We start from the raw sequence: 21,475 nt of genomic DNA on the forward strand, positions 1-21,475 counted from the left end.
CTACGTGACTTCTATTTTTTACTTGCTATACAACTTATTTTATTTTATACTTATCTTTTTTGTCTAGCACAGTCTCTGGAGCGTAACAGAAAGAAGCATTTTGTATAAAAGTATTCTGTACGTCTTCTGTATGACAACTAATAAAGAAACTTGAACTTGAAATAAAGAAAAGGAGAGAGGGAGAGAAAGAGAGAAAGAGAGGGAGAGACAACTCTCTTAGGAAAGGATATAGTGCCCATCTAGTCTGTAAATGTTGGACGGACACATTCAGTACCTGCACGGGTCATCAACTCATCAGCAGAAATATGAGAGCCAGTCTCACCTAGGGTTGCCGCGGCGATGTCGAATTTCTCATGACTAATAATAAACTCTTGGTGATAATTACCGGTGACATCTGACATTTGACAAAATAACACTCAATATCCGCAGAGTGCTTACTTTGATCTTTAACGTCACGCGGCTACATTGATCCGCTCTGATCCCAGTCTGTTTTTAATAAATTTTCAATGATTGGGTATCCGCTCGTTGGACAGACAGAGTTCATTAGGTTCTCATTTTAAGAATAAACCAATGGACAGTAATACCTTCTGTCACTTTCCTATCTGTTCGTCGACGGACGGATCAATGTAGCGTATCGATCACATACTGTGCCAAACATGCTTGTTTCTAGTCTGGACCGGTCCTCCGAGCTCCTCTCCAGTGCAGCTCTCTCTGCCGCTGTGAGGTTTTAATCCCATACGTTTCTGAATCCTCTCTGCCATCGTTGTGTAACATGTCGTCTCTGGAGCTTCTCTCTCTCTCTCCTTCACATGAAGTTAAACCTACTCTGTGAAACCTACAGATGGCCGCTTTCCGCACAGACATGTTCAGTTCATAAGGTCGTCCGATAAACGCGTTTAGTATTTTACAAATATTATTTGAATGTGGGGGAACTGATGTGCGAAAATGAACTAAATGGGTTTTATTAACATACGATATTCCTTTATTGATCGCCTTGGGGGAAATTCAGGCATCATAACGGGAGGGGAGAAGGGGGGGTACAGGTAGTAGAAGACATGATACAGGTCATAGAATTATAGTACAGTGGAGAAGTAAAAAATAAAAATAATGGAATAAAAATAGGCAGTGTAAAGAATATAATTAACTCCGAGTATGCGCATAATATGGGCAAGTAGGCAGTGTAAAAAGGTCAAGGTGGAGGATGAGGGTATGTATGCCCTCCCAGTTATATTTGCCCTACAATAGTTACAATATATATATAATTTATATTTTTGTTTTGCATATATATATATATATATTTGTTTTGTAAGGTTTTAAATTAGTACTCATGTGAGTAGTGGAAAAGGGGTAGGATTAAATAAGTGTATACTTCTTCCTACTCCTTTTCAAACATGTAAATTGAGTTATGTTTTGCTTTTGTTTATTTATTTTTTCATTAAATTTCTTGAGATCAATGATGTTTTAATTTTATATTGTATTTATTTACATGTTCGAAATAAAGATTGAAAGAAAAATAATAATAATAATCTAATAACTAATATAATCTAAAAATGCTGTACTCTGTAAAAGTTATGTACTCGGCGGTTGCCTGAACGCCCAGTAACACCGGTATGGTCGACGGCGGGCCTAAGTCCCCGAGAGGCTTCAGAACACTGCCGTTAATAAAAACAGGAATCCGTGTTTTATTATGCTGTAAACACGGCCTCTCGATGGGACTTGATTTCCCCGTTGCTAAGCTCACGGTCCACCGGCGTCCTCTGAAGCTGTGACGATGATGATGATGATGATGATGATGATGATGATGAGCCACCAGGTGCAGGTAACCCTCAACTCACCGGATAAAAAACGCTTTATGGCAACAACAGAGAACCCTCTCTCCACACCCTGGAATAACGGGGCGTTTCTATTCATATTCTCAATAGAATTAGAATAGAGCTACAATATTCTAACTTAGATTAGATTCGATTAAAATGTATCGTGATCATACAGCACAACAAAAATAAGTCTGGCATCCAACCAGAGTGCAAACGTAACAGTAAAGTGCAGCAGTAATATACAATGTACAGGTGATTAAACTGGGTATAAAATATATAAATTAGTACTAATCAGATGTATGTACAGAGTTGTAGTATTAATATGTACAGTGAATGTGATACAGGTATAAAGACACTATGGTAGTAAGTCATACTGGCCAGCAGTGTAACTAGTAAGAGTAGGTAAGAGATATGTACACTGGATATAGATATAGTATTAATATGTACAGTGATATAGGTATAAAGACACTATGGTAGTAAGTCATACTGGCCAGCAGTGTAACTAGTAAGAGTAGGTAAGAGATATGTATAGATATAGTATTAATATGTACAGTGATACAGGTATAAAGACACTATGGTAGTAAGTCATACTGGCCAGCAGTGTAACTAGTAAGAGTAGGTAAGAGATATGTACAGATAATAGATATAGTATTAATATGTACAGTGATAGAGGTATAAAGACACTATGGTAGTAAGTCATACTGGCCAGCAGTGTAACTAGTAAGAGTAGGTAAGAGATATGTACAGATATAGATATAGTATTAATATGTACAGTGATACAGGTATAAAGACACTATGGTAGTAAGTCATACTGGCCAGCAGTGTAACTAGTAAGAGTAGGTAAGAGATATGTACAGATATAGATATAGTATCATATACGTATATGTAAAAAAGATAATAGGAGGCATGTACAGATGTGGATAGATATGTTGTTGTTGAAGTGTTAAGGAAACTGTAGTTCACCAAACTACTTCACCATGACAGACAGACGGTAGTGATTCACCAAACTACTTCACCATGACAGACAGACGGTAGTGATTCACCAAACTACTTCACCGTGACGGACAGACGGTAGTGATTCACCAAACTACTTCACCATGACAGACAGACGGTAGTGATTCACCAAACTACTTCACCATGACAGACAGACGGTAGTGATTCACCAAACTACTTCACCATGACAGACAGACGGTAGTGATTCACCAAACTACTTCACCATGACAGACAGACGGTAGTGATTCACCAAACTACTTCACCATGACAGACAGACGGTAGTGATTCACCAAACTACTTCACCATGACAGACAGACGGTAGTGATTCACCAAACTACTTCACCATGACAGACAGACGGTAGTGATTCACCAAACTACTTCACCGTGACAGACAGACGGTAGTGATTCTTGGACATTAAATGGTATGGATTATTACTTGCTAGTGGTGGTGTAGTCGATACGGAGCCTTTAGCGCAAACTCTCTGGGTTCTGGCTCGTCGCCTGGTTCCGAGCGACCCGGGGAAGCATCAGACGGGCGAAAGAAAAGTGGGTCACGACGAGACAAAAAAAAGGTTAAGAAAGATGCGATGGTCGCGGAGCTTTGCACTCCGTCACACACCGGGACCAGCGCCGAGGCGTCAGTCACGCCGCTCTGAAGCATGAGAAACGCTCCAGGACCTTTGGGCTTTCCGCCGGCGCCGACTGAAGCTTTGGTCTGCGCGCTGCGGTGTGGCGCGGTCCGGTGTGGATTAAAGGTGCTATGCATTATAAATGTCATTTTTCAGTCTCTAGCATTGTATTATAGTAATAGGAGTTCGTATCAATGTGTTTTTGGGCCTAAATACTATATTGGCGAATTCCTCAGCTACAGCCCATCCCCTCTTTGCCTCTAGTAAATCAGGTCATGTTGATTTGACGACCTGGTGCACGTCACAGGGCGCTGTTTATAGCGCACGGTGATGTGATTGGCTCTGTGGTTTTAGTAATGCCCGCCTCCATTCTTGCTACCTGCAGGGTGGAAGGTTTGTCCAGAAGATCACTAATCAGCTGAAGCCTGATGCGGTTCCCTCGGTCTTCGACAGACAGACCGGCGTTAGCTCTCGGGACTCGGGAGCGATCGCTAGCTACTTAGCACCAGCCGGGGCCGGCGTTAGCAACCGGGAGCGTCGTTGAGCATTCAGCCTGCTGGCTACCTATATCCACTTCAACCAGCGTCGCGGAGCATTCAGCCTGCTGGCTACACAGCTTGTCGGTGTGCTAATAGCCTCTGCAAGCTAACGGTAGCTGGCTAAACAGCTTGTCGGTGTGCTGGAGCCTCTGCAAGCTAACGGTAGCTCGCTCCAGGCTATTAGCACATCGACAAGCTGCTGGAGCTCCCGACGCTCGGCTGGTTGAAGTGGATCTAGGTAGCCAGCAGGCTGAATGCTCCGCGACGCTCCCGGTTGCTATCATGTGCAGGTCCTCTTCTCAGACCTGTGTGGCAAAGCACTGCACACGCATCATGCAAGCTACACATCGCTGCATGTTGATCAATGGTGGCCCACTCGGTGCATCACAGTGGGCTACTATTGTGCTAACAACAACCGCGGTGTCCGGCTTGTCGGCCGGCATGAGTGCTCGATTTGGGGTGGTTCTCTCCTCCTTGTGTGCCCCCGTTCTCGCGGGTGTCCTGCCGGGGAGCTTGTGGACGCGACAACAGCGGCGGCCGTAGCGTTAGTTAGCTCATAGCTATTGTGTACCACTAGCGTTACGGCGGGCTCGAGCACCCTACGGCTGCCGCCGTTGTCGCGTCCATGGGCTCCCCGGCAGGGTACCCGTGGGGACGGGGGTGTACAGAGAGGAGAGAACCATTTTGTGTCGGGCGTGCATGCCGGCCAGCGAGCCGGACGTCGGGATATGTTGTTAGCACAATAGCTACCAAGCTAAGCTATGTTAGCTTCTAACGGTGTATACACAATATGTACAACGACACAATGATTTACATTATTACAAATATGGTAACGTGGTTGTGGCTTTTACAAATAGTGGTAACATATATATAGATAGACAGTACTGCTACATCTCTATATTTATGACATACCATATTTGTATTGCTACAGTACTGCTATGATGGAGACCAGAGAAAGACTTTCGTCTTGTTTACATCAGGGTCCCCCAATTTCAATTCATGGTAACATATTATATATATATAGATAGACAGTACTGCTACATCTCTATATTTATGACATACCATATTTGTATGTAACCTGAAACCTAATCTCTGACGGGGAGATGGGCGGAGCTATTTGGTGGGTGGCTGTCACTCAAAGCATTCTGCCAGAATGGGTGGAGCCAAGCCAATAATAGCCTGCTTTCATGAGGCTGAAAAATGCTGGTTGAGTACAATATTAGAAATATAAAACAATGATTATTTTTGGAATAAAAATTACAGATGTGTTACATAGACTCACAGGAAGTGTGTAAAGTTGCCCAAATAGTGCTAGGAATAGCAGTGCATAACCCCTTTAACACATTGTTGTCTCCTGACCCCATTCCTTGCCCCCGTCTGTAACGCCAGGCCGGGCGACGGCACCCAGAACTCTCAACCGCAGGGGTCGGTGAGTGAGCCGACGGCATCAGTTACACCACCGGCAAGTATTCCATATCCTCACCTTGTTAAAATAATGGCTTAATAACCACATAATGTCGGACGGCCCTCATACGGGCCGTCATGCTCCACTTACAGCACCTTTAACTACATGTAGCCCAGTTCAATTACCGTGTCTATTGATCATCTTCAAACCTGTGTCTATTGATCATCTTCAAACCTGTGTCTATTGATCATCTTCAAACCTGTGTCTATTGATCATCTTATATCCTGTGTCTATTGATCACCTTCTATTTGATTCGAATCGATTTGAAATCTTTATTTCGAACATGTAAATACAAACAATATAAAACTAAAACAAATCATTGATCTAGCAATGAAATGGATTTTTTTTTATAATAAAAACAAAACAACTCAATTTACATGTTCGACTGTAACTATCCTGAGTCTATTGATCATCTTCTATCCTGAGTATATTGATCATCTTCTATGCTGATCATCTTCTATCCTGTGTCTATTGATCATCTTCTATCCTGATCATATTGATCACCTTCTATCCTGATCATATTGATCACAGTCTATCCTGCTCATATTGATCACCTTCTATCCTGAGTAGGGCTGCAACTAATGACTATTTTGGTAGTCGACTAATCTGTCGATAATTTCTTCAATTTGTCGACTAATCGATTTTTTTTATTAACATATATATATATATATATTTATTTTTTTATAGTTTTTATATATTTTTTTCACTACCTATCTTTGTGAAAGTGGCTTCTCAGCTCTGGTCCAGCTGAAGACAGAGCAGAAGAACAGATTGGACATTGAGCATGACCTCAGAGTTGCTTTGAGACTCTTGTCAGGACCAAACAACATCCCCAGTTATCCCATTAGTTCCCCCAAACTTACTGTCGGTCTGTTATGTTAAGCTAAGAAGTCTTCAGCTGGACCAGAGCTGAGAAGCCACTTTCACAAAGATAGGTAGTGCAAAAAAAATAAAAATAAAAATAATAATAATAATAATATTTTTTTTAAACGACTACCGGTAATCGACACAACAATTCCTCGTCGACGATTTTTTATAATCGATTATGTCGACTAATCGTTGCAGCCCTAATCCTGAGTATATTGATCATCTTATATCCTGTCTATTGATCATCTTATATCCTGTGTCTATTGATCACCTTCTATCCTGATCATATTGATCACCTTCTATCCTGATCATATTGATCACCTTCTATCCTGCGTCTATCGATCATTGTGTTTTCTTTCTACTTGTATCCACTGGGTCAGTCCATTCCATTGTGACGTCTCTGTGAAGAGCAGAGCCATCCAAAACATTATAAAAAAAATACTAAATGAAAACATTCCCACGATGCCATGGGGATAATGTCATACTAAAAAGGAAGAGACCATGATATCTGGTGACAAAAGGGAAAACAGCCACCTTTGTCTGGTTAGTTACAGAATCATAAAACAGTGTAAACGTGTGGATTGAAGTAGGCCACTCCGTCATCAGACACTGGACTCACTGTATCGGATGATACGCTCTCACCTGGTTCATAGTGACAAACATCACTGATGTTAGTTATTATCATGTCTGTCCTCTGGCAGGGGGGGGGGAGGAATCCTACAGCACCTCAATAGCTCTCGTTACCCATTTGTGTTTGACTACTGAGGCTGTGTTCAAACTATTGACCTATAGTCCATTCATGCTGAGTGAATCAGTTCCCCCAGCCACATTTGTGTATTCAAATTTTTTTGGGAAATTAACTGATAGAAAATGTATCGAAGGGAGCTCCCGTAGCTCACCGCATATCTCGGCGCTATTTCTGCGTCGGGGAAAACCGTGCTCGTCACGGATCTGGGGGACACGAGTTCGATTCCCGGACCCGCCGTCATTTCTCAGAATGTCTTCCCCTGCTCTATATCCCATTTTCAACCTGTTTCTGTCGGTCATGCTTGACCAGAAAAGCGATAAACGCTAAAAAATAAAGTTTAAAAAAAAAGAAAATGTATCGAATCGAATCGTGGTCATATGAAGAGATATCATGATGCATTGAATCGTTGCCTGAATAATCGTAATCGAAATTAATCGTTGTGAGGTCGCATCGTTACACCCCTCACATGGATTCAGCAGCTATGACTGTTCAGACTGAGGTCTGCAAGAAAAGCAAACAAACCTGTAGCAGCTGATTTAGGACCAGATTCCATGTGATTTGTGCTGCTCAAACTGTGAGGAAATCTGATCCGAGTCACATGAGCAAAGAAACCAGGGCCCCCTTTGCCTGCAGTGTGTGAACATAGCCTGATTACCTCATTACCTACTCATGTTTGACTACTTAGGTGAGCAACGCTTTGGGCCTCCTCTCCTATTGACCACTCAGATTCTTTTCTCTCACTTTCCGGATAGTGTCCAATAGTGTTGCACAATAGGGAGGTGTAGTCTGACGTCACTTTAGTTTCCCGCGAGGTCCACCCGTATAGGGATTTATCATTGGGAAAATGGATTATCGGCTATTGTAATAATTCTGCCTCATGAATATTGAAAAGCTTTCCATTTTTTGCACAAAACGAGTTCCCTTCTATCACTAACATTATTGTTTAAGCATTTTTTGTTAAAAGAAAAACGCAGAATTTTATTTCAACGATTAATTGAGAATATTTACATGTTGAGCTATAGACTGTGGATGAATAAGCACAGAAAGGTACACCGTGCAAATGTTAATGCTTTATTTGTTTTGAACGAGACGATTTAGAAATGGGGCAATGGGGAATTACATTGCGTTTTCAAGATGGTGGACCGGCCGGAAACAGCAACGACGTAACCACTACACCTCCCTATAGACCAGGAAGTAACCACTACACCTCCCTATAGACCAGGAAGTAACCACTACACCTCCCTATAGACCAGGAAGTAACCACTACACCTCCCTATAGACCAGGAAGTAACCACTACACCTCCCTATAGACCAGGAAGTAACCACTACACCTCCCTATAGACCAGGAAGTAACCACTACACCTCCCTATAGACCAGGAAGTAACCACTACACCTCCCTATAGACCAGGAAGTAACCACTACACCTCCCTATAGACCAGGAAGTAACCACTACACCTCCCTATAGACCAGGAAGTAACCACTACACCTCCCTATAGACCAGGAAGTAACCACTACACCTCCCTATAGACCAGGAAGTAACCACTACACCTCCCTATAGACCAGGAAGTAACCACTACACCTCCCTATAGACCAGGAAGTAACCACTACACCTCCCTATAGACCAGGAAGTAACCACTACACCTCCCTATAGACCAGGAAGTAACCACTACACCTCCCTATAGACCAGGAAGTAACCACTACACCTCCCTATACACCGATACTAGAAAAGTATTGAGATACCCAACTGTTATAAAAACGGTCCAATACTCCCATTTTATTAGTATCGATACTTTTAGAATAATATCCTGATGCTGTATTTTCTAGGAGTTGGGTGACTGGAGCAGAGAGAGAGAGAGAGAGAGAGAGTGTGTGTGAGAGTGAGTGAGTGAGTGAGTGAGTGAGTGAGTGAGTGAGTGAGTGAGTGAGTGAGTGAGTGAGTGAGTGAGTGAGTGAGTGAGTGAGTGAGTGAGTGAGTGAGTGAGTGAGTGAGTGAGTGAGTGAGTGAGTGAGTGAGTGAGTGAGTGAGTGAGTGAGTGAGTGAGTGAGTGAGTGAGTGAGTGAGTGAGTGAGTGAGTGAGTGAGTGAGTGAGTGAGTGAGTGAGTGAGTGAGTGAGTGAGAGAGAGAGAGAGAGAGTGAGTGAGTGAGTGAGTGAGTGTGTGTGTGTGTGAGAGAGAGAGAGAGAGAGTGAGTGAGTGAGTGAGTGAGTGAGTGAGTGTGTGTGTGTGTGAGAGAGAGAGAGAGAGAGTGAGTGAGTGAGTGAGTGAGTGAGTGAGTGTGTGTGTGTGTGAGAGAGAGAGAGAGAGAGTGAGAGAGAGAGAGAGAGAGTGAGTGAGTGAGTGAGTGAGTGAGTGAGTGAGTGAGTGAGTGTGTGTGTGTGTGTGTAGGCTTTGCATAGTGGGCGTGTCAACGGTGTCGGCTGAACACACACACAAAAGAATCTTCCATTGTCTGTTGGTAATTCTGCCTAAAGCCAGGACTCAACCTGAGAGAGCGTTTCGTGAGCATTTGCGACTAAAAACACACATGTGTGCAAAACCGAATAGAATATTTTAGGAGCACAAAGATTACAGTAAAAGATCATATATCAAGATGACAGTTCGATGACCTAAACTAACGACGCTAGGTGCTAATGTCACCCAAGCTGGTCCCAAGACAGTTACACTAACCCTGGAGTCTGGGCAGAGATAACCTCGTTCCCAGTTGTATCTCCAAAGCCTGGTAAAGAACTACAACCGAAAGTGTGTGTGGGGTAGAATTTCCGGTGTATGTACTTCCCCTGGAAGCTGCCTCCGAACGGACCAAACTTTTCCCCCGAATCCTGGCTGTCGGCAAACAAGCTAGAAGAACGTCCCGGTCATGTAGTACGTTCTTCAGGCAAAGCCGTTGCAGTGGCTTAATAAACGAGGAAATATTGTGCACTTCACACGTTTCTATAATTGTTTTGTCGAAAACCGGAACGCCTGTACTTCCTGTACTTCCGGTTAGACACTTTAGGAGGCATAGCTTGTCCAGCCTAGGGCAGAGATTAGAGCCATATGAAATCCGCGCTCACGGAATCGCGGACGGAATCGCGGAATTGAGCAATAAAAATGGAAGAAAAAAATAATAATAATTATATATATATTTTTTTTATGTTGTGGGACTTGTACAGCACTTTGTTCAACTTTGTCAGTGCTGTAAAGTTTAAATCTTAGACAAACAAAACACTTTGCTTTCATGAAATATTGTAAGCCGTCATTTGAGGCTTTATAAAAGCAGCACAATGAACACAAATCTGTCGGTGCCGAGTCCGACCTCATCTTAAATAACAAACAGCATTGCTTGTTGTAGTTAACAAAGAGAGGCAGAGTTGATTTAGCAAAATAAAATAAAAATATATCATTTATATAATATATATTTTAATAATCACATTTTATTTTCATATTCGAATCCCATGCCCATCGAACGAAGCTTCAAAGTATTTAAGACAGCCCTATTAAATGGACTGTTATATCTTATAAAATTGTGGACATTTATTCATTCCCACTTATTAGACACTATTTCTGATGGTAAAATGAGCGTACAAAGCAAAATGCAGAATTCTGAAATATTAAAACGGAAGAAAAATGGAATTTGGAAAAAATATAATGGAATTTGGAAAAAAAATAAAACTGATTTCATATGGCTCTAGCAGAGATGAGTTTCATTTTCCAACAGCGAGGAATGGAAGGCGGCGCCAAGCCCAAAACACAAGAAAAGAGAATGTTCGTTGTTTATTTTTAAAAAGGAGGACACAAAAAGACCCTACCTGATGGCAAGTGATGAGCAGGGCGGAGAAGACGAAGACCCCCGACAGGCCCTGGGCCGCCACCGTGTTCAGGAAGATCTCGTGCAAGAAGACGCCGCTTCCCGTCTGAATGATGGTCAGGTTGTTGTTGGCGACGTCCGACCTGGCCGGCAGTACGGCGGGGGCGGCGGCGGCCAGGTGGACCATGGAGTCGTTTCCCATCTCCTCCAAGGACCTGTTCATCTGGAATAACGAGTAAGAAATACAGGAAGTTAGCATTTAATAGGGACCTCGCATTATAGTGCGACACGCCGGGCTTTAGACCAGGGCTCAGCGACCTTTACTAACAAAAGAGCAATTTTTTTCAAATAAAATTCATCCGGAGCCGCAAAACCAATTTACCCTTAACCCTTTCACTGCCACACGACGGTTGGCCCTTTACTATCACGCAACCGACGGCGATGCTCCATCATTAGCATCATTAGCTCCGCAAATACCTTCTGTATTGTCACAGTGAAAGGGTTAACCGGCTGTCGTGTGGCAGTGAAAGGGTTCAAATGAAGCTAACAGTGTATAACATTTTATATATAGTTATCCCCCAAGCATACCCCACATTTAGCATAAAACGCCTGACGATTGCATACCCAAAGTCATTTGCAATGTATTATACTTTATACTTATAGGCAGCACACAGTTTGTTGTATTTATGAAATTATAAACCTATTTTAAAATAAAACACAGAAGAGGAGACAAAACACTGGCGTCTGTAGACCGACTTCGAAATAAAACACAGAACTATGCAGCTCTATTTTGAGTCCTTCCCTTATTTGTGGAAAATCTATCAAATAAAAAGTACATTTTTTGTTGTTCGCTAATTTCTCACCACATATCAGGCATACAGGTAAGCCTGCATCGTTAGTGCCCAGCATGCTGTTCAGCGGTGTAACAGTCAATAAGGTCCCCTCTCAATACACTACACAGTGAAATTGCTGGTAAATATTTTTTGAGACATAACGATTTTCTATAATTTAACGAATATTAGAAAATCGATAGCCCATCCCTAATATGTGGTCCACCTCACAGAAGTCAGGAACCAATTTTTATCTTTTTTTTCTTTATTGAAATCAAGATGTAAAGCATGGAGGGGTTTACAGAACTAAGGACGGATCGTCTGGACTCTCAGGGTCGCCTACATGTTCTTGTTCAGAACTGATGATAACTACCACTGACTAAAGTTATTTTGGGTGTTAAAAACCCAGAAAGGTGCCACAAAAACCAGCCTCCAAATGTCAACAGCAGGTCCAGAGTCTAGACCTCAGTAACAGACTCTCGGTTATCTGGCTTTAGGAGATAAGTTCTATGTCAATAGGTTGGACTTCCAAGTGGAACTACGCCCAATTTAAGAATTCATACGAGTCATTCCTCTGGTCTAAGACGGTCCAAACTTTAAGATATTAGTGAACATGAACACCTCTTGCAACCAAATCCAAAAAATAGACTTCTAAAATTCAAACGGGATGGGTACCGAATTCGGTACATTAAAAAAGGTACTTACTGAAACACGTCGGTACTACCGAGTATCGATTCACGTGAGATACCGTTTAAAAAAGAATTTTCTTTATTTTTTACACTTTTTTTTTATTTTCGTGTCAACGTTCACGCGCACAATACGCTTACCTAGGATTTGACTTGATTCAATAACAAAGCAGTCGGGGCAATGGCAAGCCGAAAACGGTCGAAAGTGTGGTTATTTGAAGTTAACTGGCTAACGTTATGAGAGCTAACGTTGCTACCTACTGTACCCGGAGCTGCTAACTGGCTAACGTTATGAGAGCTAACGTTGCTACCTACTGTACCCGGCGCTGCTAACTGGCTAACGTTATGAGAGCTAACGTTGCTACCTACTGTACCCGGCGCTGCTAACTGGCTAACGTTATGAGAGCTAACGTTGCTACCTACTGTACCCGGAGCTGCTAACTGGCTAACGTTATGAGAGCTAATGTTGCTACCTACTGTACCCGGCGCTGCTAACTGGCTAACGCTATGAGAGCTAACGTTGCTACCTACTGTACCCGGCGCTGCTAACTGGCTAACGTTATGAGAGCTAACGTTGCTACCTACTGTACCCGGAGCTGCTAACTGGCTAACGTTATGAGAGCTAACGTTGCTACCTACTGTACCCGGCGCTGCTAACTGGCTATCGTTCCTGTTTAAACAAAAATGTTAATAAATGGGAGCTTCCTCAAACAGCCATCTCTTTCCCGACAATCCCCTCTGTGCACGAACCCTTACATATGGTAATTAAACATTAAAACACCTGCGGCTTATAGTCCAGTGCGGCTTATATATGTACACATCATTCAATTTAGCTGCTGCGGCTTATATTCAGGTGCGGCTTATAGTGCGGAAAGTACGGTAACCTTTTTTCTTTTCATGTCAACGTTCACACGCACAATATACGTATCAGGGCCGACGTTTCACTCTACTGGTTAAAGTTGCTTACTCGTGAGTAGTACGTTCGTTGATAAAGAAAAATAAGGTCCACAGCCGCTCCGGTGTAAAACAAAGATAATTATTCTCTTCCACAGCGAAGTCTTTCTTTACAGAAGTGATCCTAAAGCTATTTTCCTAAATATTCACGTCACTACTACAAGGTAAGAAAACTGTATTTTCCCAGTCTCCAAAATCACCGCTGACTCGACACATGAAAATTCCTCCTCACCTGAAAGCCGTAAATCAACTTGCCGGCTCTTTCCATAGCAAAACGGTCGGCAAGGCACCCTGGTCTAGAAATGCAGTTCTAGAATGTTTGACTATGACATCACAAATGTTCTAGAATGTTCTATTATGACAAATAATACGGTTCAATGACTTTATCTAAATCCAATCAATATTCCTAATACCGTTTCAATGTAAGGTTATAAAAATAAACATATAAACGTTCATATAATACAATAACCTAAATATATAGCTTTGGCTCCTCTACAATACGCTTACCTAGGATTTGACTCGATTCAACAACAAAGCAGTCGGGGCAATGGCAAGCCGAAAACGGTCGAAAGTGTAGTTATTTGAAGTTCTGATTTTTTTTTCCACGACTGAGGTGTAGATTACATTTTTAGAGACTAAAGTACAGAAAAAGGGTACCGTTGGGTACCGGTATCGATTCACAGGTACCGGTACCGTATCGGTTCAAATGTGAACGGTACCCATCCCTAATCAGGTATAAAGTCCGACTCCATAGTCGGTGAACTGGGAAAGATGTAGTATATACAGTATACAGGTACATGTTCTGTTTCAGAACAGAGAACACTATTACAGATTAAAGCTCATTTGGGAATAAAAGACATTCTGTTAGTCCACAAAATCAGTCTCCCGTTCATCGCCAATGGAGCAGCTCCAGTCCAGACTAATACCCGATGATGACATCACAAGTTTGAGACTTTCTTGGTTTTCGGGCTTTGGAAGATAGCTCATGTTCATAAATATCTATTTACCGTAATTCCTCTAATAGTAACCCCGGCTTGTATTTGTTTCAACTGTAGCGGATACCAGGCTTGTATTAGGAGGAGGCCTGTATAAGAGAGAGGCCTATATTTCAAATTTTCAAACAGATCATAATGAATAAATTAACATTTTGTGTCAGTTTGAACCCAGTCAAATGTACAAGGTTCATTTATTGAAACAAAGTACTGTATGAAATACGGTAGTAAACAGTGCAATTACAGGTGGTCAAAATAAGTTATATAAAGTCAAATAGTGCAATCACAATACTGGTATAATAATAATAACTTCGTTTTATACAATTCTGAGGTAGGCTTACTCTCTTGGTAAACATTAACACCATACCCTATATGGTATTTACTGCACAGCCAGGCCAGCATATAACAACAATAACAAAATATATTGCCTATGGTAAATCCGTTGAGGGAAATACCGTAATTCCTATAATATACATGAAACCCGGCTTGTATTAGGAGGCCGGCCTATAATTGCTTAGCTCAACAGCGCACCCGGTCATTAATAGAGACCCGGTTTTTAATTGAATACCGGTTACTATTAGAGGAATTACGGTATATAATTCATATTATATGGTCTTTCTTAGTTATGTTTCACCTGAAACGGCCCCACTCGCTAGCAGGGCCGCGGACTGACAAAGCAAACACACCCTGTGTTGATCAAGCAAATGCGCGCTCTGCGCCAAAACGTGGATACTACTGTAACTGATTCATGGTGGAAAACGCTTGAAAAGGCAACATCGCCAACACAGAAAGATCTTGTTGTACTCATATTTACATAATTTTGGCTCAACAGCCCTGTTCATGTCATAATTAGAGTTACATTAGGCTAAATCTGACGCAGTAATGCCATAAAGATATTAGTAGCTTGTATTTGTACCTTTCTAGCAACAAGACAATGGCGGTGTAATATTTCATCATAGCAGCAGTTTGTATTCCTGTGCTTTATTGTTCTTATTTCTATTATTATTTTAACTTTAGTAGACAAAGACAAATTATTATACATGCATACCAAATATTTGTTTGTTGTTCTATTCTCCATCATCCATAGTAACACCTAGATCACAGATACCCTGATGGGGGGGGGGGGGGGGGGTCCCCTTTGAACTGCCCATCTGAGGTGTCTCCCTGTTTCCCCTATTGTAGGTTTCAGGGAGTTGTTCCTCAGCTTACATACATTTAACATTTAGTCATTTAGCTGACACTTTTATCCAAAGCGACTTACAAGTTCTGTACGACAGGTCATCAGGAAGGGCACAACTCTATCAGCTGAGTAGCAATGTTCATCAAAGTGTTGAGTGGTACAGTGTAGGAGTTTATTAGGACAAGTGCATGACAGTAAAGGTAGTTAGGGTTAGATATAAAAAATAATAAAAATAAAAAAAATAAGATAATGGTTGAAGAAGTGCGTCTTTAGTCGACGGCGAAAGATTGGTCAGGTTTCGGCTGTCCTAACTGGGATGCAGGGAACAAAATAAGTACCAGCCAACCGCCAATGGCTGGTAAAAAATCTGCCTGGCTGGTCGTTTTTAAAATCTACCAGCCAAATGGCTGGTAAGTCAAAAAGTTACGTTTGTTCCCTGAGAGCAGAGCTACACAGCAGTGCGCCTATTTTGCGAGCCGAAATAAGTCTGTGGTTTTTTCTTCTTCTCACAACAAGTCAAATGCATCTAACATGCATTGCATCGTCGCCATTCCTTTATGCCCACATCGCCCGAAATGAACGTTATGTTATCGTAAGCTAACAAGCTAATCCTGATCAGCGGCAGAGCCATAGAGAACAGCAGACAGTGTGGTCTGGGGAAAGGGAAATGGGGGGGGGGGGCACTCTCCCTTTCTCTGTGTGTGTGCGTGCGTTTGGAAAGACGATGAAGTCACTAGTCAGGACTCAGGAGAGGAGTATATTGTAGTAAACTGAGGATTACTGAGGATGCACAGATAATGTTGATATTCAAATATAAAAAGGTTTCGAGAGGAGTGGAAGTTTGAAGACAGACTAGACTACAATATGATGCGGGGTGGTGAGTTGAAACAGTGTGTGTGTCCCCGACCCCACTTCTATGTTTCAATAAATTATTTGCATTTAAAACTATTAACGCTGACTCATTCCTTCAGTCCACTCAAAATTATGCTAATATTCCTTATGTTGTTTATGATATTAATTGAAAATAGCATATGAGAGTATTATATAGTAATAATAACACATGGCGATATACTAAAAAGCCATTTTAAATTTTTGGCTGGTAAAAAATCTGCCTGGCTGGTAGTTTTTAAAATCTACCAGCCAAATGGCTGGTAAGTCAAAAAGTTAATTTTGTTCCCTGCTGGGATGGGTAGTTCATTCCACCATTGTGGGGCAAGGACTGAGAATAAGCGGCTTCTCCTTGATGACCCTCCCGGAGCTCGGATAGGAGTGGGTCTGAGACGGCCAGAAGATGCAGAGCGTAGGGGTCTTGAGGGTGTGTAGTTAGAGACCATTGACCGGAGGTAGGCGGGAGCGGTTCCCTTTTTTATTGTGGATCTATTGTGATGTTACTTGTTAATCTGTGAAGCTTGTCGAGGCAACTTCTTGTGATTTCGGGCTATACAAATAAATTTGACTTGACTTGACATGTTTACTGACAAAGTGTTTCACCTTGTAAGAGAAACCTTGCTTCTGACAGAAACCATGTCATGTAAATCTCCAGGGTCTAGTTGAGCTGTGTCGTGGTGAGTTTGTGGCACAGTGGCTGCAGTAGCTTCCTGCCTTATGTGCAAATTTGCCTAAAACATTATATTTCCATTGGCTTCCTATTGTGATATAATGAATCATATCTTCAGAAACCTCAGAATGTGTGTTGTTAAATAAGATAAGGGCCACATATCTGATCTTGAAACCTGAACCTTAAAGACACCTATGCAAATAATTGATTAACATCCTAGACCTAGACCATGGTAGTAGTAACTAGGGGACGGGTGCACGATATTGATTTTTTGACCCCGATATCGATTACTTTCTGCTCCTCAAAGTTGATACAGATACCCGATATATATATTTATTGTATTATAATATTTTTTTTAATGTATATTCCTGTATTTTTGACCTAACCAGATGTATCATGACATGAGCGTTACTACTATGAACAAAACAAAGCCAAGAGAACAGTTTTTACCTCTTCAAATAAAGTGACTATATTTATTTTTCCAAATAAATATAATTTTAGTCAATCACAAAATTCACAATCCGTCAATGTCATTAACAATGTGTTTCCCTGAACAATGAGTGAACTAAAAACCAACAGGTATTGTGCTTTGTCAGTAGGGATGGGTACCGGTACCTGTGAATCGATACCGGTACCCAACGGTACCTTTTTTCAGTACTTTAGTCACAAAAAAATCTACCTACCTCAGTTGTAAAAAAAAAAAAAAAAAACATCCAAACTTCAAATAACCACATTTTCGATCGTTTTCGGCTTGCCATTGCCCCGACTGCTTTGTTGTTGAATCAAGTCAAATCCTAAGTAAGCATATATTGTGCGTGTGAACGTTGACATGAAAAGAAAAGTTAAAAAAAAAAGTGTAAAAAAAGTATCGACCCGATAATTATCATGCATCCTAGTAGTAACATATTGATATTCTTGATTTGGGTGGCGTTTCCCTTTAATATCACATGTCTAGTATGTAAAACAGAGTTTTAATGTTTTCCTTCAATGCCACACTGCGTCAATTTGATGTCCCATCATTTACTGCATGTTTACACAAAGCAATACACATCACATCATATCCCTTGCAACAAGAATGGGGTTATTGTAATAGAAAGCATTAAAAAGGTACTGTACGTGTATTTATGTTGTTTGTTTAAACAGCCATCACTGGTATAGAGTGTCTGGTCAGTAACATGGGTCTCCCAATCCCTCCGCTCTGCAGTAAACAGCCATCACTGATATAGTGTCTGGTGGTCAGTAACATGGGTCTCCCAGTCCCTCCACTCTGCAGTAAACAGTCATCACTGATAGTGTCTGGTCAGTAACATGGGTCTCTCAGTCCCTCCACTCTGCAGTAAACAGTCATCACTGATATAGTGTCTGGTCAGTAACATGGGTCTCCCAGTCCCTCCACTCTGCAGTAAACAGTCATCACTGATAGTGTCTGGTCAGTAACATGGGTCTCTCAGTCCCTCCACTCTGCAGTAAACAGTCATCACTGATATAGAGTGTCTGGTCAGTAACATGGGTCTCCCAATCCCTCCGCTCTGCAGTAAACAGTCATCACTGATATAGAGTGTCTGGTCTGTAACATGGGTCTCCCAGTCCCTTCACTCTGCAGTAAACAGCCATCACTGATAGAGTGTCTGGTCAGTAACATGGGTCTCCCAGTCCCTCCGCTCTGCAGTAAACAGCCATCACTGATATAGTGTCTGGTCAGTAACATGGGTCTCCCAGTCCCTCCACTCTGCAGTAAACAGTCATCACTGATAGTGTCTGGTCAGTAACATGGGTCTCTCAGTCCCTCCACTCTGCAGTAAACAGTCATCACTGATATAGAGTGTCTGGTCAGTAACATGGGTCTCCCAGTCCCTCCAATGTAGAGTTTCTAGACTCTTTTGGTATCACAAACAGTACTGCATTTGTAAATCTGGTATGTCATAAATGTATAGATGTAGCAGTACTGTCTATCTGTATGTCGTCGTGTATGTCATATATATATGTTATGATGAATTGAAAATGGGGGACCCTGATGTAAACAAGACGAAAGTCTCTCTGGTCTGCATTGTGTGTATTGAGCTATACTGTACCCATTCTGCAATCTGTTAATAAGGTTTTTAATCAATCAATCAAACCTCCCTCCACTCTGCAGTAAACACAAAATACATTTCCTAGTATCCTGTTTCTACTTTATACAATCAGGAGAGAGAACTCCACACTGCAAAAATAACTAGTTTTAAGTGTCCTTGAAACAAGTAAAATAATCTACCAGTGCAGTAAGCAAATTTGGCTTGGCAAGATCTCTTGAAATAAGTTTAAAAAAAAATATCTAGGGTTCTCTCTCCTGAGTGAATAAAGTGGGAAGGGGTTACCAGAATATTTATTTTCTGTATACTGCAGAGTGGAGACTGGTAGTCAGACCCATGTTACTGACCAGACACTAATATCAGTAGAGCTAGTTAACACTTATTTGAACAAGAAAATACCACTTACAGCACCTTCAATTGTAATAATATCGCATTATTATTAGTTTATATAGCACAAACAAGAGAAGCTCCTGACACATCACCGCTCCCCTGAACATGTCACATAATAGTCCTTGTCTTGTACACCTTTAACACCTTTCACTGCCTCACTACCAAAACGGTTAACCCTTTCACTGCGACAACTCACAGAAGGTTAACCCTTTCACTGTGACAAATCACAGAAGGTTAACCCTTTCACTGCGACAACACACAGCAGGTTAACCCTTTCACTGCGACAACACACAGAAGGTTAACCTTTTCACTGCGACAATACACAGCAGGTTAACCCTTTCACTGAGACAACACACAGAAGGTTAACCCTTTCACTGCGACAACACACAGAAAGCACTGCGACAACACACAGAAGGTTAACCCTTTCACTGTGACAACACACAGAAGGTTAACCCTTTCACTGCGACGAAACACAGAAGGTTAACCCTTTCACTGCGACAATACACAGCAGGTTAACCCTTTCACTGAGACAACACACAGAAGGTTAACCCTTTCACTGCGACAACACACAGAAGGTTAACCCTTTCACTGCGACAATTCACAGACGGTTAACCCTTTCACTGTGACAACACACAGAAGGTTAACCCTTTCACTGTGACAAATCACAGGTTAACCCTTTCACTGTGACAAATCACAGAAGGTTAACCCTTTCACTGCGACAAGTACAACACACAAGAGGTTAACCCTTTCACTGCCACACGACAGAATGAATGAATGAATGAGTGAAAACTTTATTAACAGATTGCAGAATGGGTACAATACAGTACAGCTCACTACACACAATTGTTAAGGGGATGCAGACCAGAGAAAGACTTTAGTCTTGTTTACATCAGGGTCCCCCATTTTCAATTCATAATGATATACTGATTTAACAGAAGGTTAAAGAGCCTATTATAATATTAATATTATTATAAATGTCACCTATACGTCACCTAGGTCCTAATAGTCCTTGTCTTGCACACCTTTAACACCGACGTACCTTTGATCTCGTGAAGAAGTCAAGATGACGGTTACTGGATCCAAACGGATGAATTTTTTTTCTTAATAATAAGTAGGAAACGTCTGCATAGAGAAACACCTAATAGAAAATAAACACGTATACAAAAAAAATAGGCCTATTTATATATTATTATGAACGGTCCGCGGCGCCGACGGACGGGGTTCAGACAGCAGCAGCTACTTCCTTGTTGAGGTGAAATAAACTGTCGAAGTCCAAAGTCACCCGTTGGGGCTCCAGCCTCCAGGTACAAACTCTTTAACTTGAAGCCTATACCTGTGATATTCTATATTATTCTGCTAAACCACCCGACGAAACTATACTTTTGCTAATGAACACAGCGCCAGCGGGCCTGTCGTTGTTTATCCTCCAGGTAGCGAGTTTCATGGAGGAGGAGAAACAGGTTCAGCGGCACAGGTGCACGGGTCACGTGACCAAGAGTCGTGACGTAGTGTCGTGGCCACGCCTACCTGTCAGAGACCTGTGAATGAATGAATGATGAATGAATGAAAACTTTATTTATTAACAGATTGCAGAATGGGTACAATACAGTACGGCTCAATACACACAATTGTTAAGGGGATGCAGACCAGAGAAAGACTTTCGTCTTGTTTACATCAGGGTCCCCCATTTTCAATTCATAGTGACATTTATGACATACACAACATACATGACATTTATGGGATAGGGACATACATGACAGGTATATATACTGTTACATTTGTGACATATACGATATGCAAATATACAGTACTGTTACCCATAGATCCTAACAGAGAGTATATACATACGGTGGGGAGAGAATATATACATATGATGGGGAGGAGACTGTACATTAGGAGGGGGTGGGTGGGTGGGAGAAAAAATATACATACAGTGGGGAGAGAATATATACATACGGTGGGGAGTAGACTGTC

General features: G+C 41.7%; 1 protein-coding gene across 1 annotated transcript in view; it reads right to left on the reverse strand.

Annotated features, from left to right (window-relative positions):
• Window positions 1-20,933, reverse strand: part of tmem184a (transmembrane protein 184a) — a 78,131-nt gene extending 57,198 nt beyond the window's left edge. Inside the window, exons 1-2 of the mRNA XM_084328404.1 lie at window positions 20,541-20,933; window positions 10,844-11,065 (exon numbers count right to left, since the gene is read on the reverse strand). Of these exons, the coding sequence (XP_084184530.1) occupies window positions 10,844-11,065 (222 nt within the window). The 5' untranslated portion in view covers window positions 20,541-20,933. The remainder of the gene's footprint in view (window positions 1-10,843; window positions 11,066-20,540) is intronic.
• Between the last annotated feature and the right edge of the window lie 542 nt (window positions 20,934-21,475).

The sequence above is a fragment of the Notolepis coatsorum genome, assembly GCF_963971535.1.
Source record: "Notolepis coatsorum genome assembly, chromosome: 14".
Lineage (NCBI taxonomy): Eukaryota > Metazoa > Chordata > Actinopteri > Aulopiformes > Paralepididae > Notolepis > Notolepis coatsorum.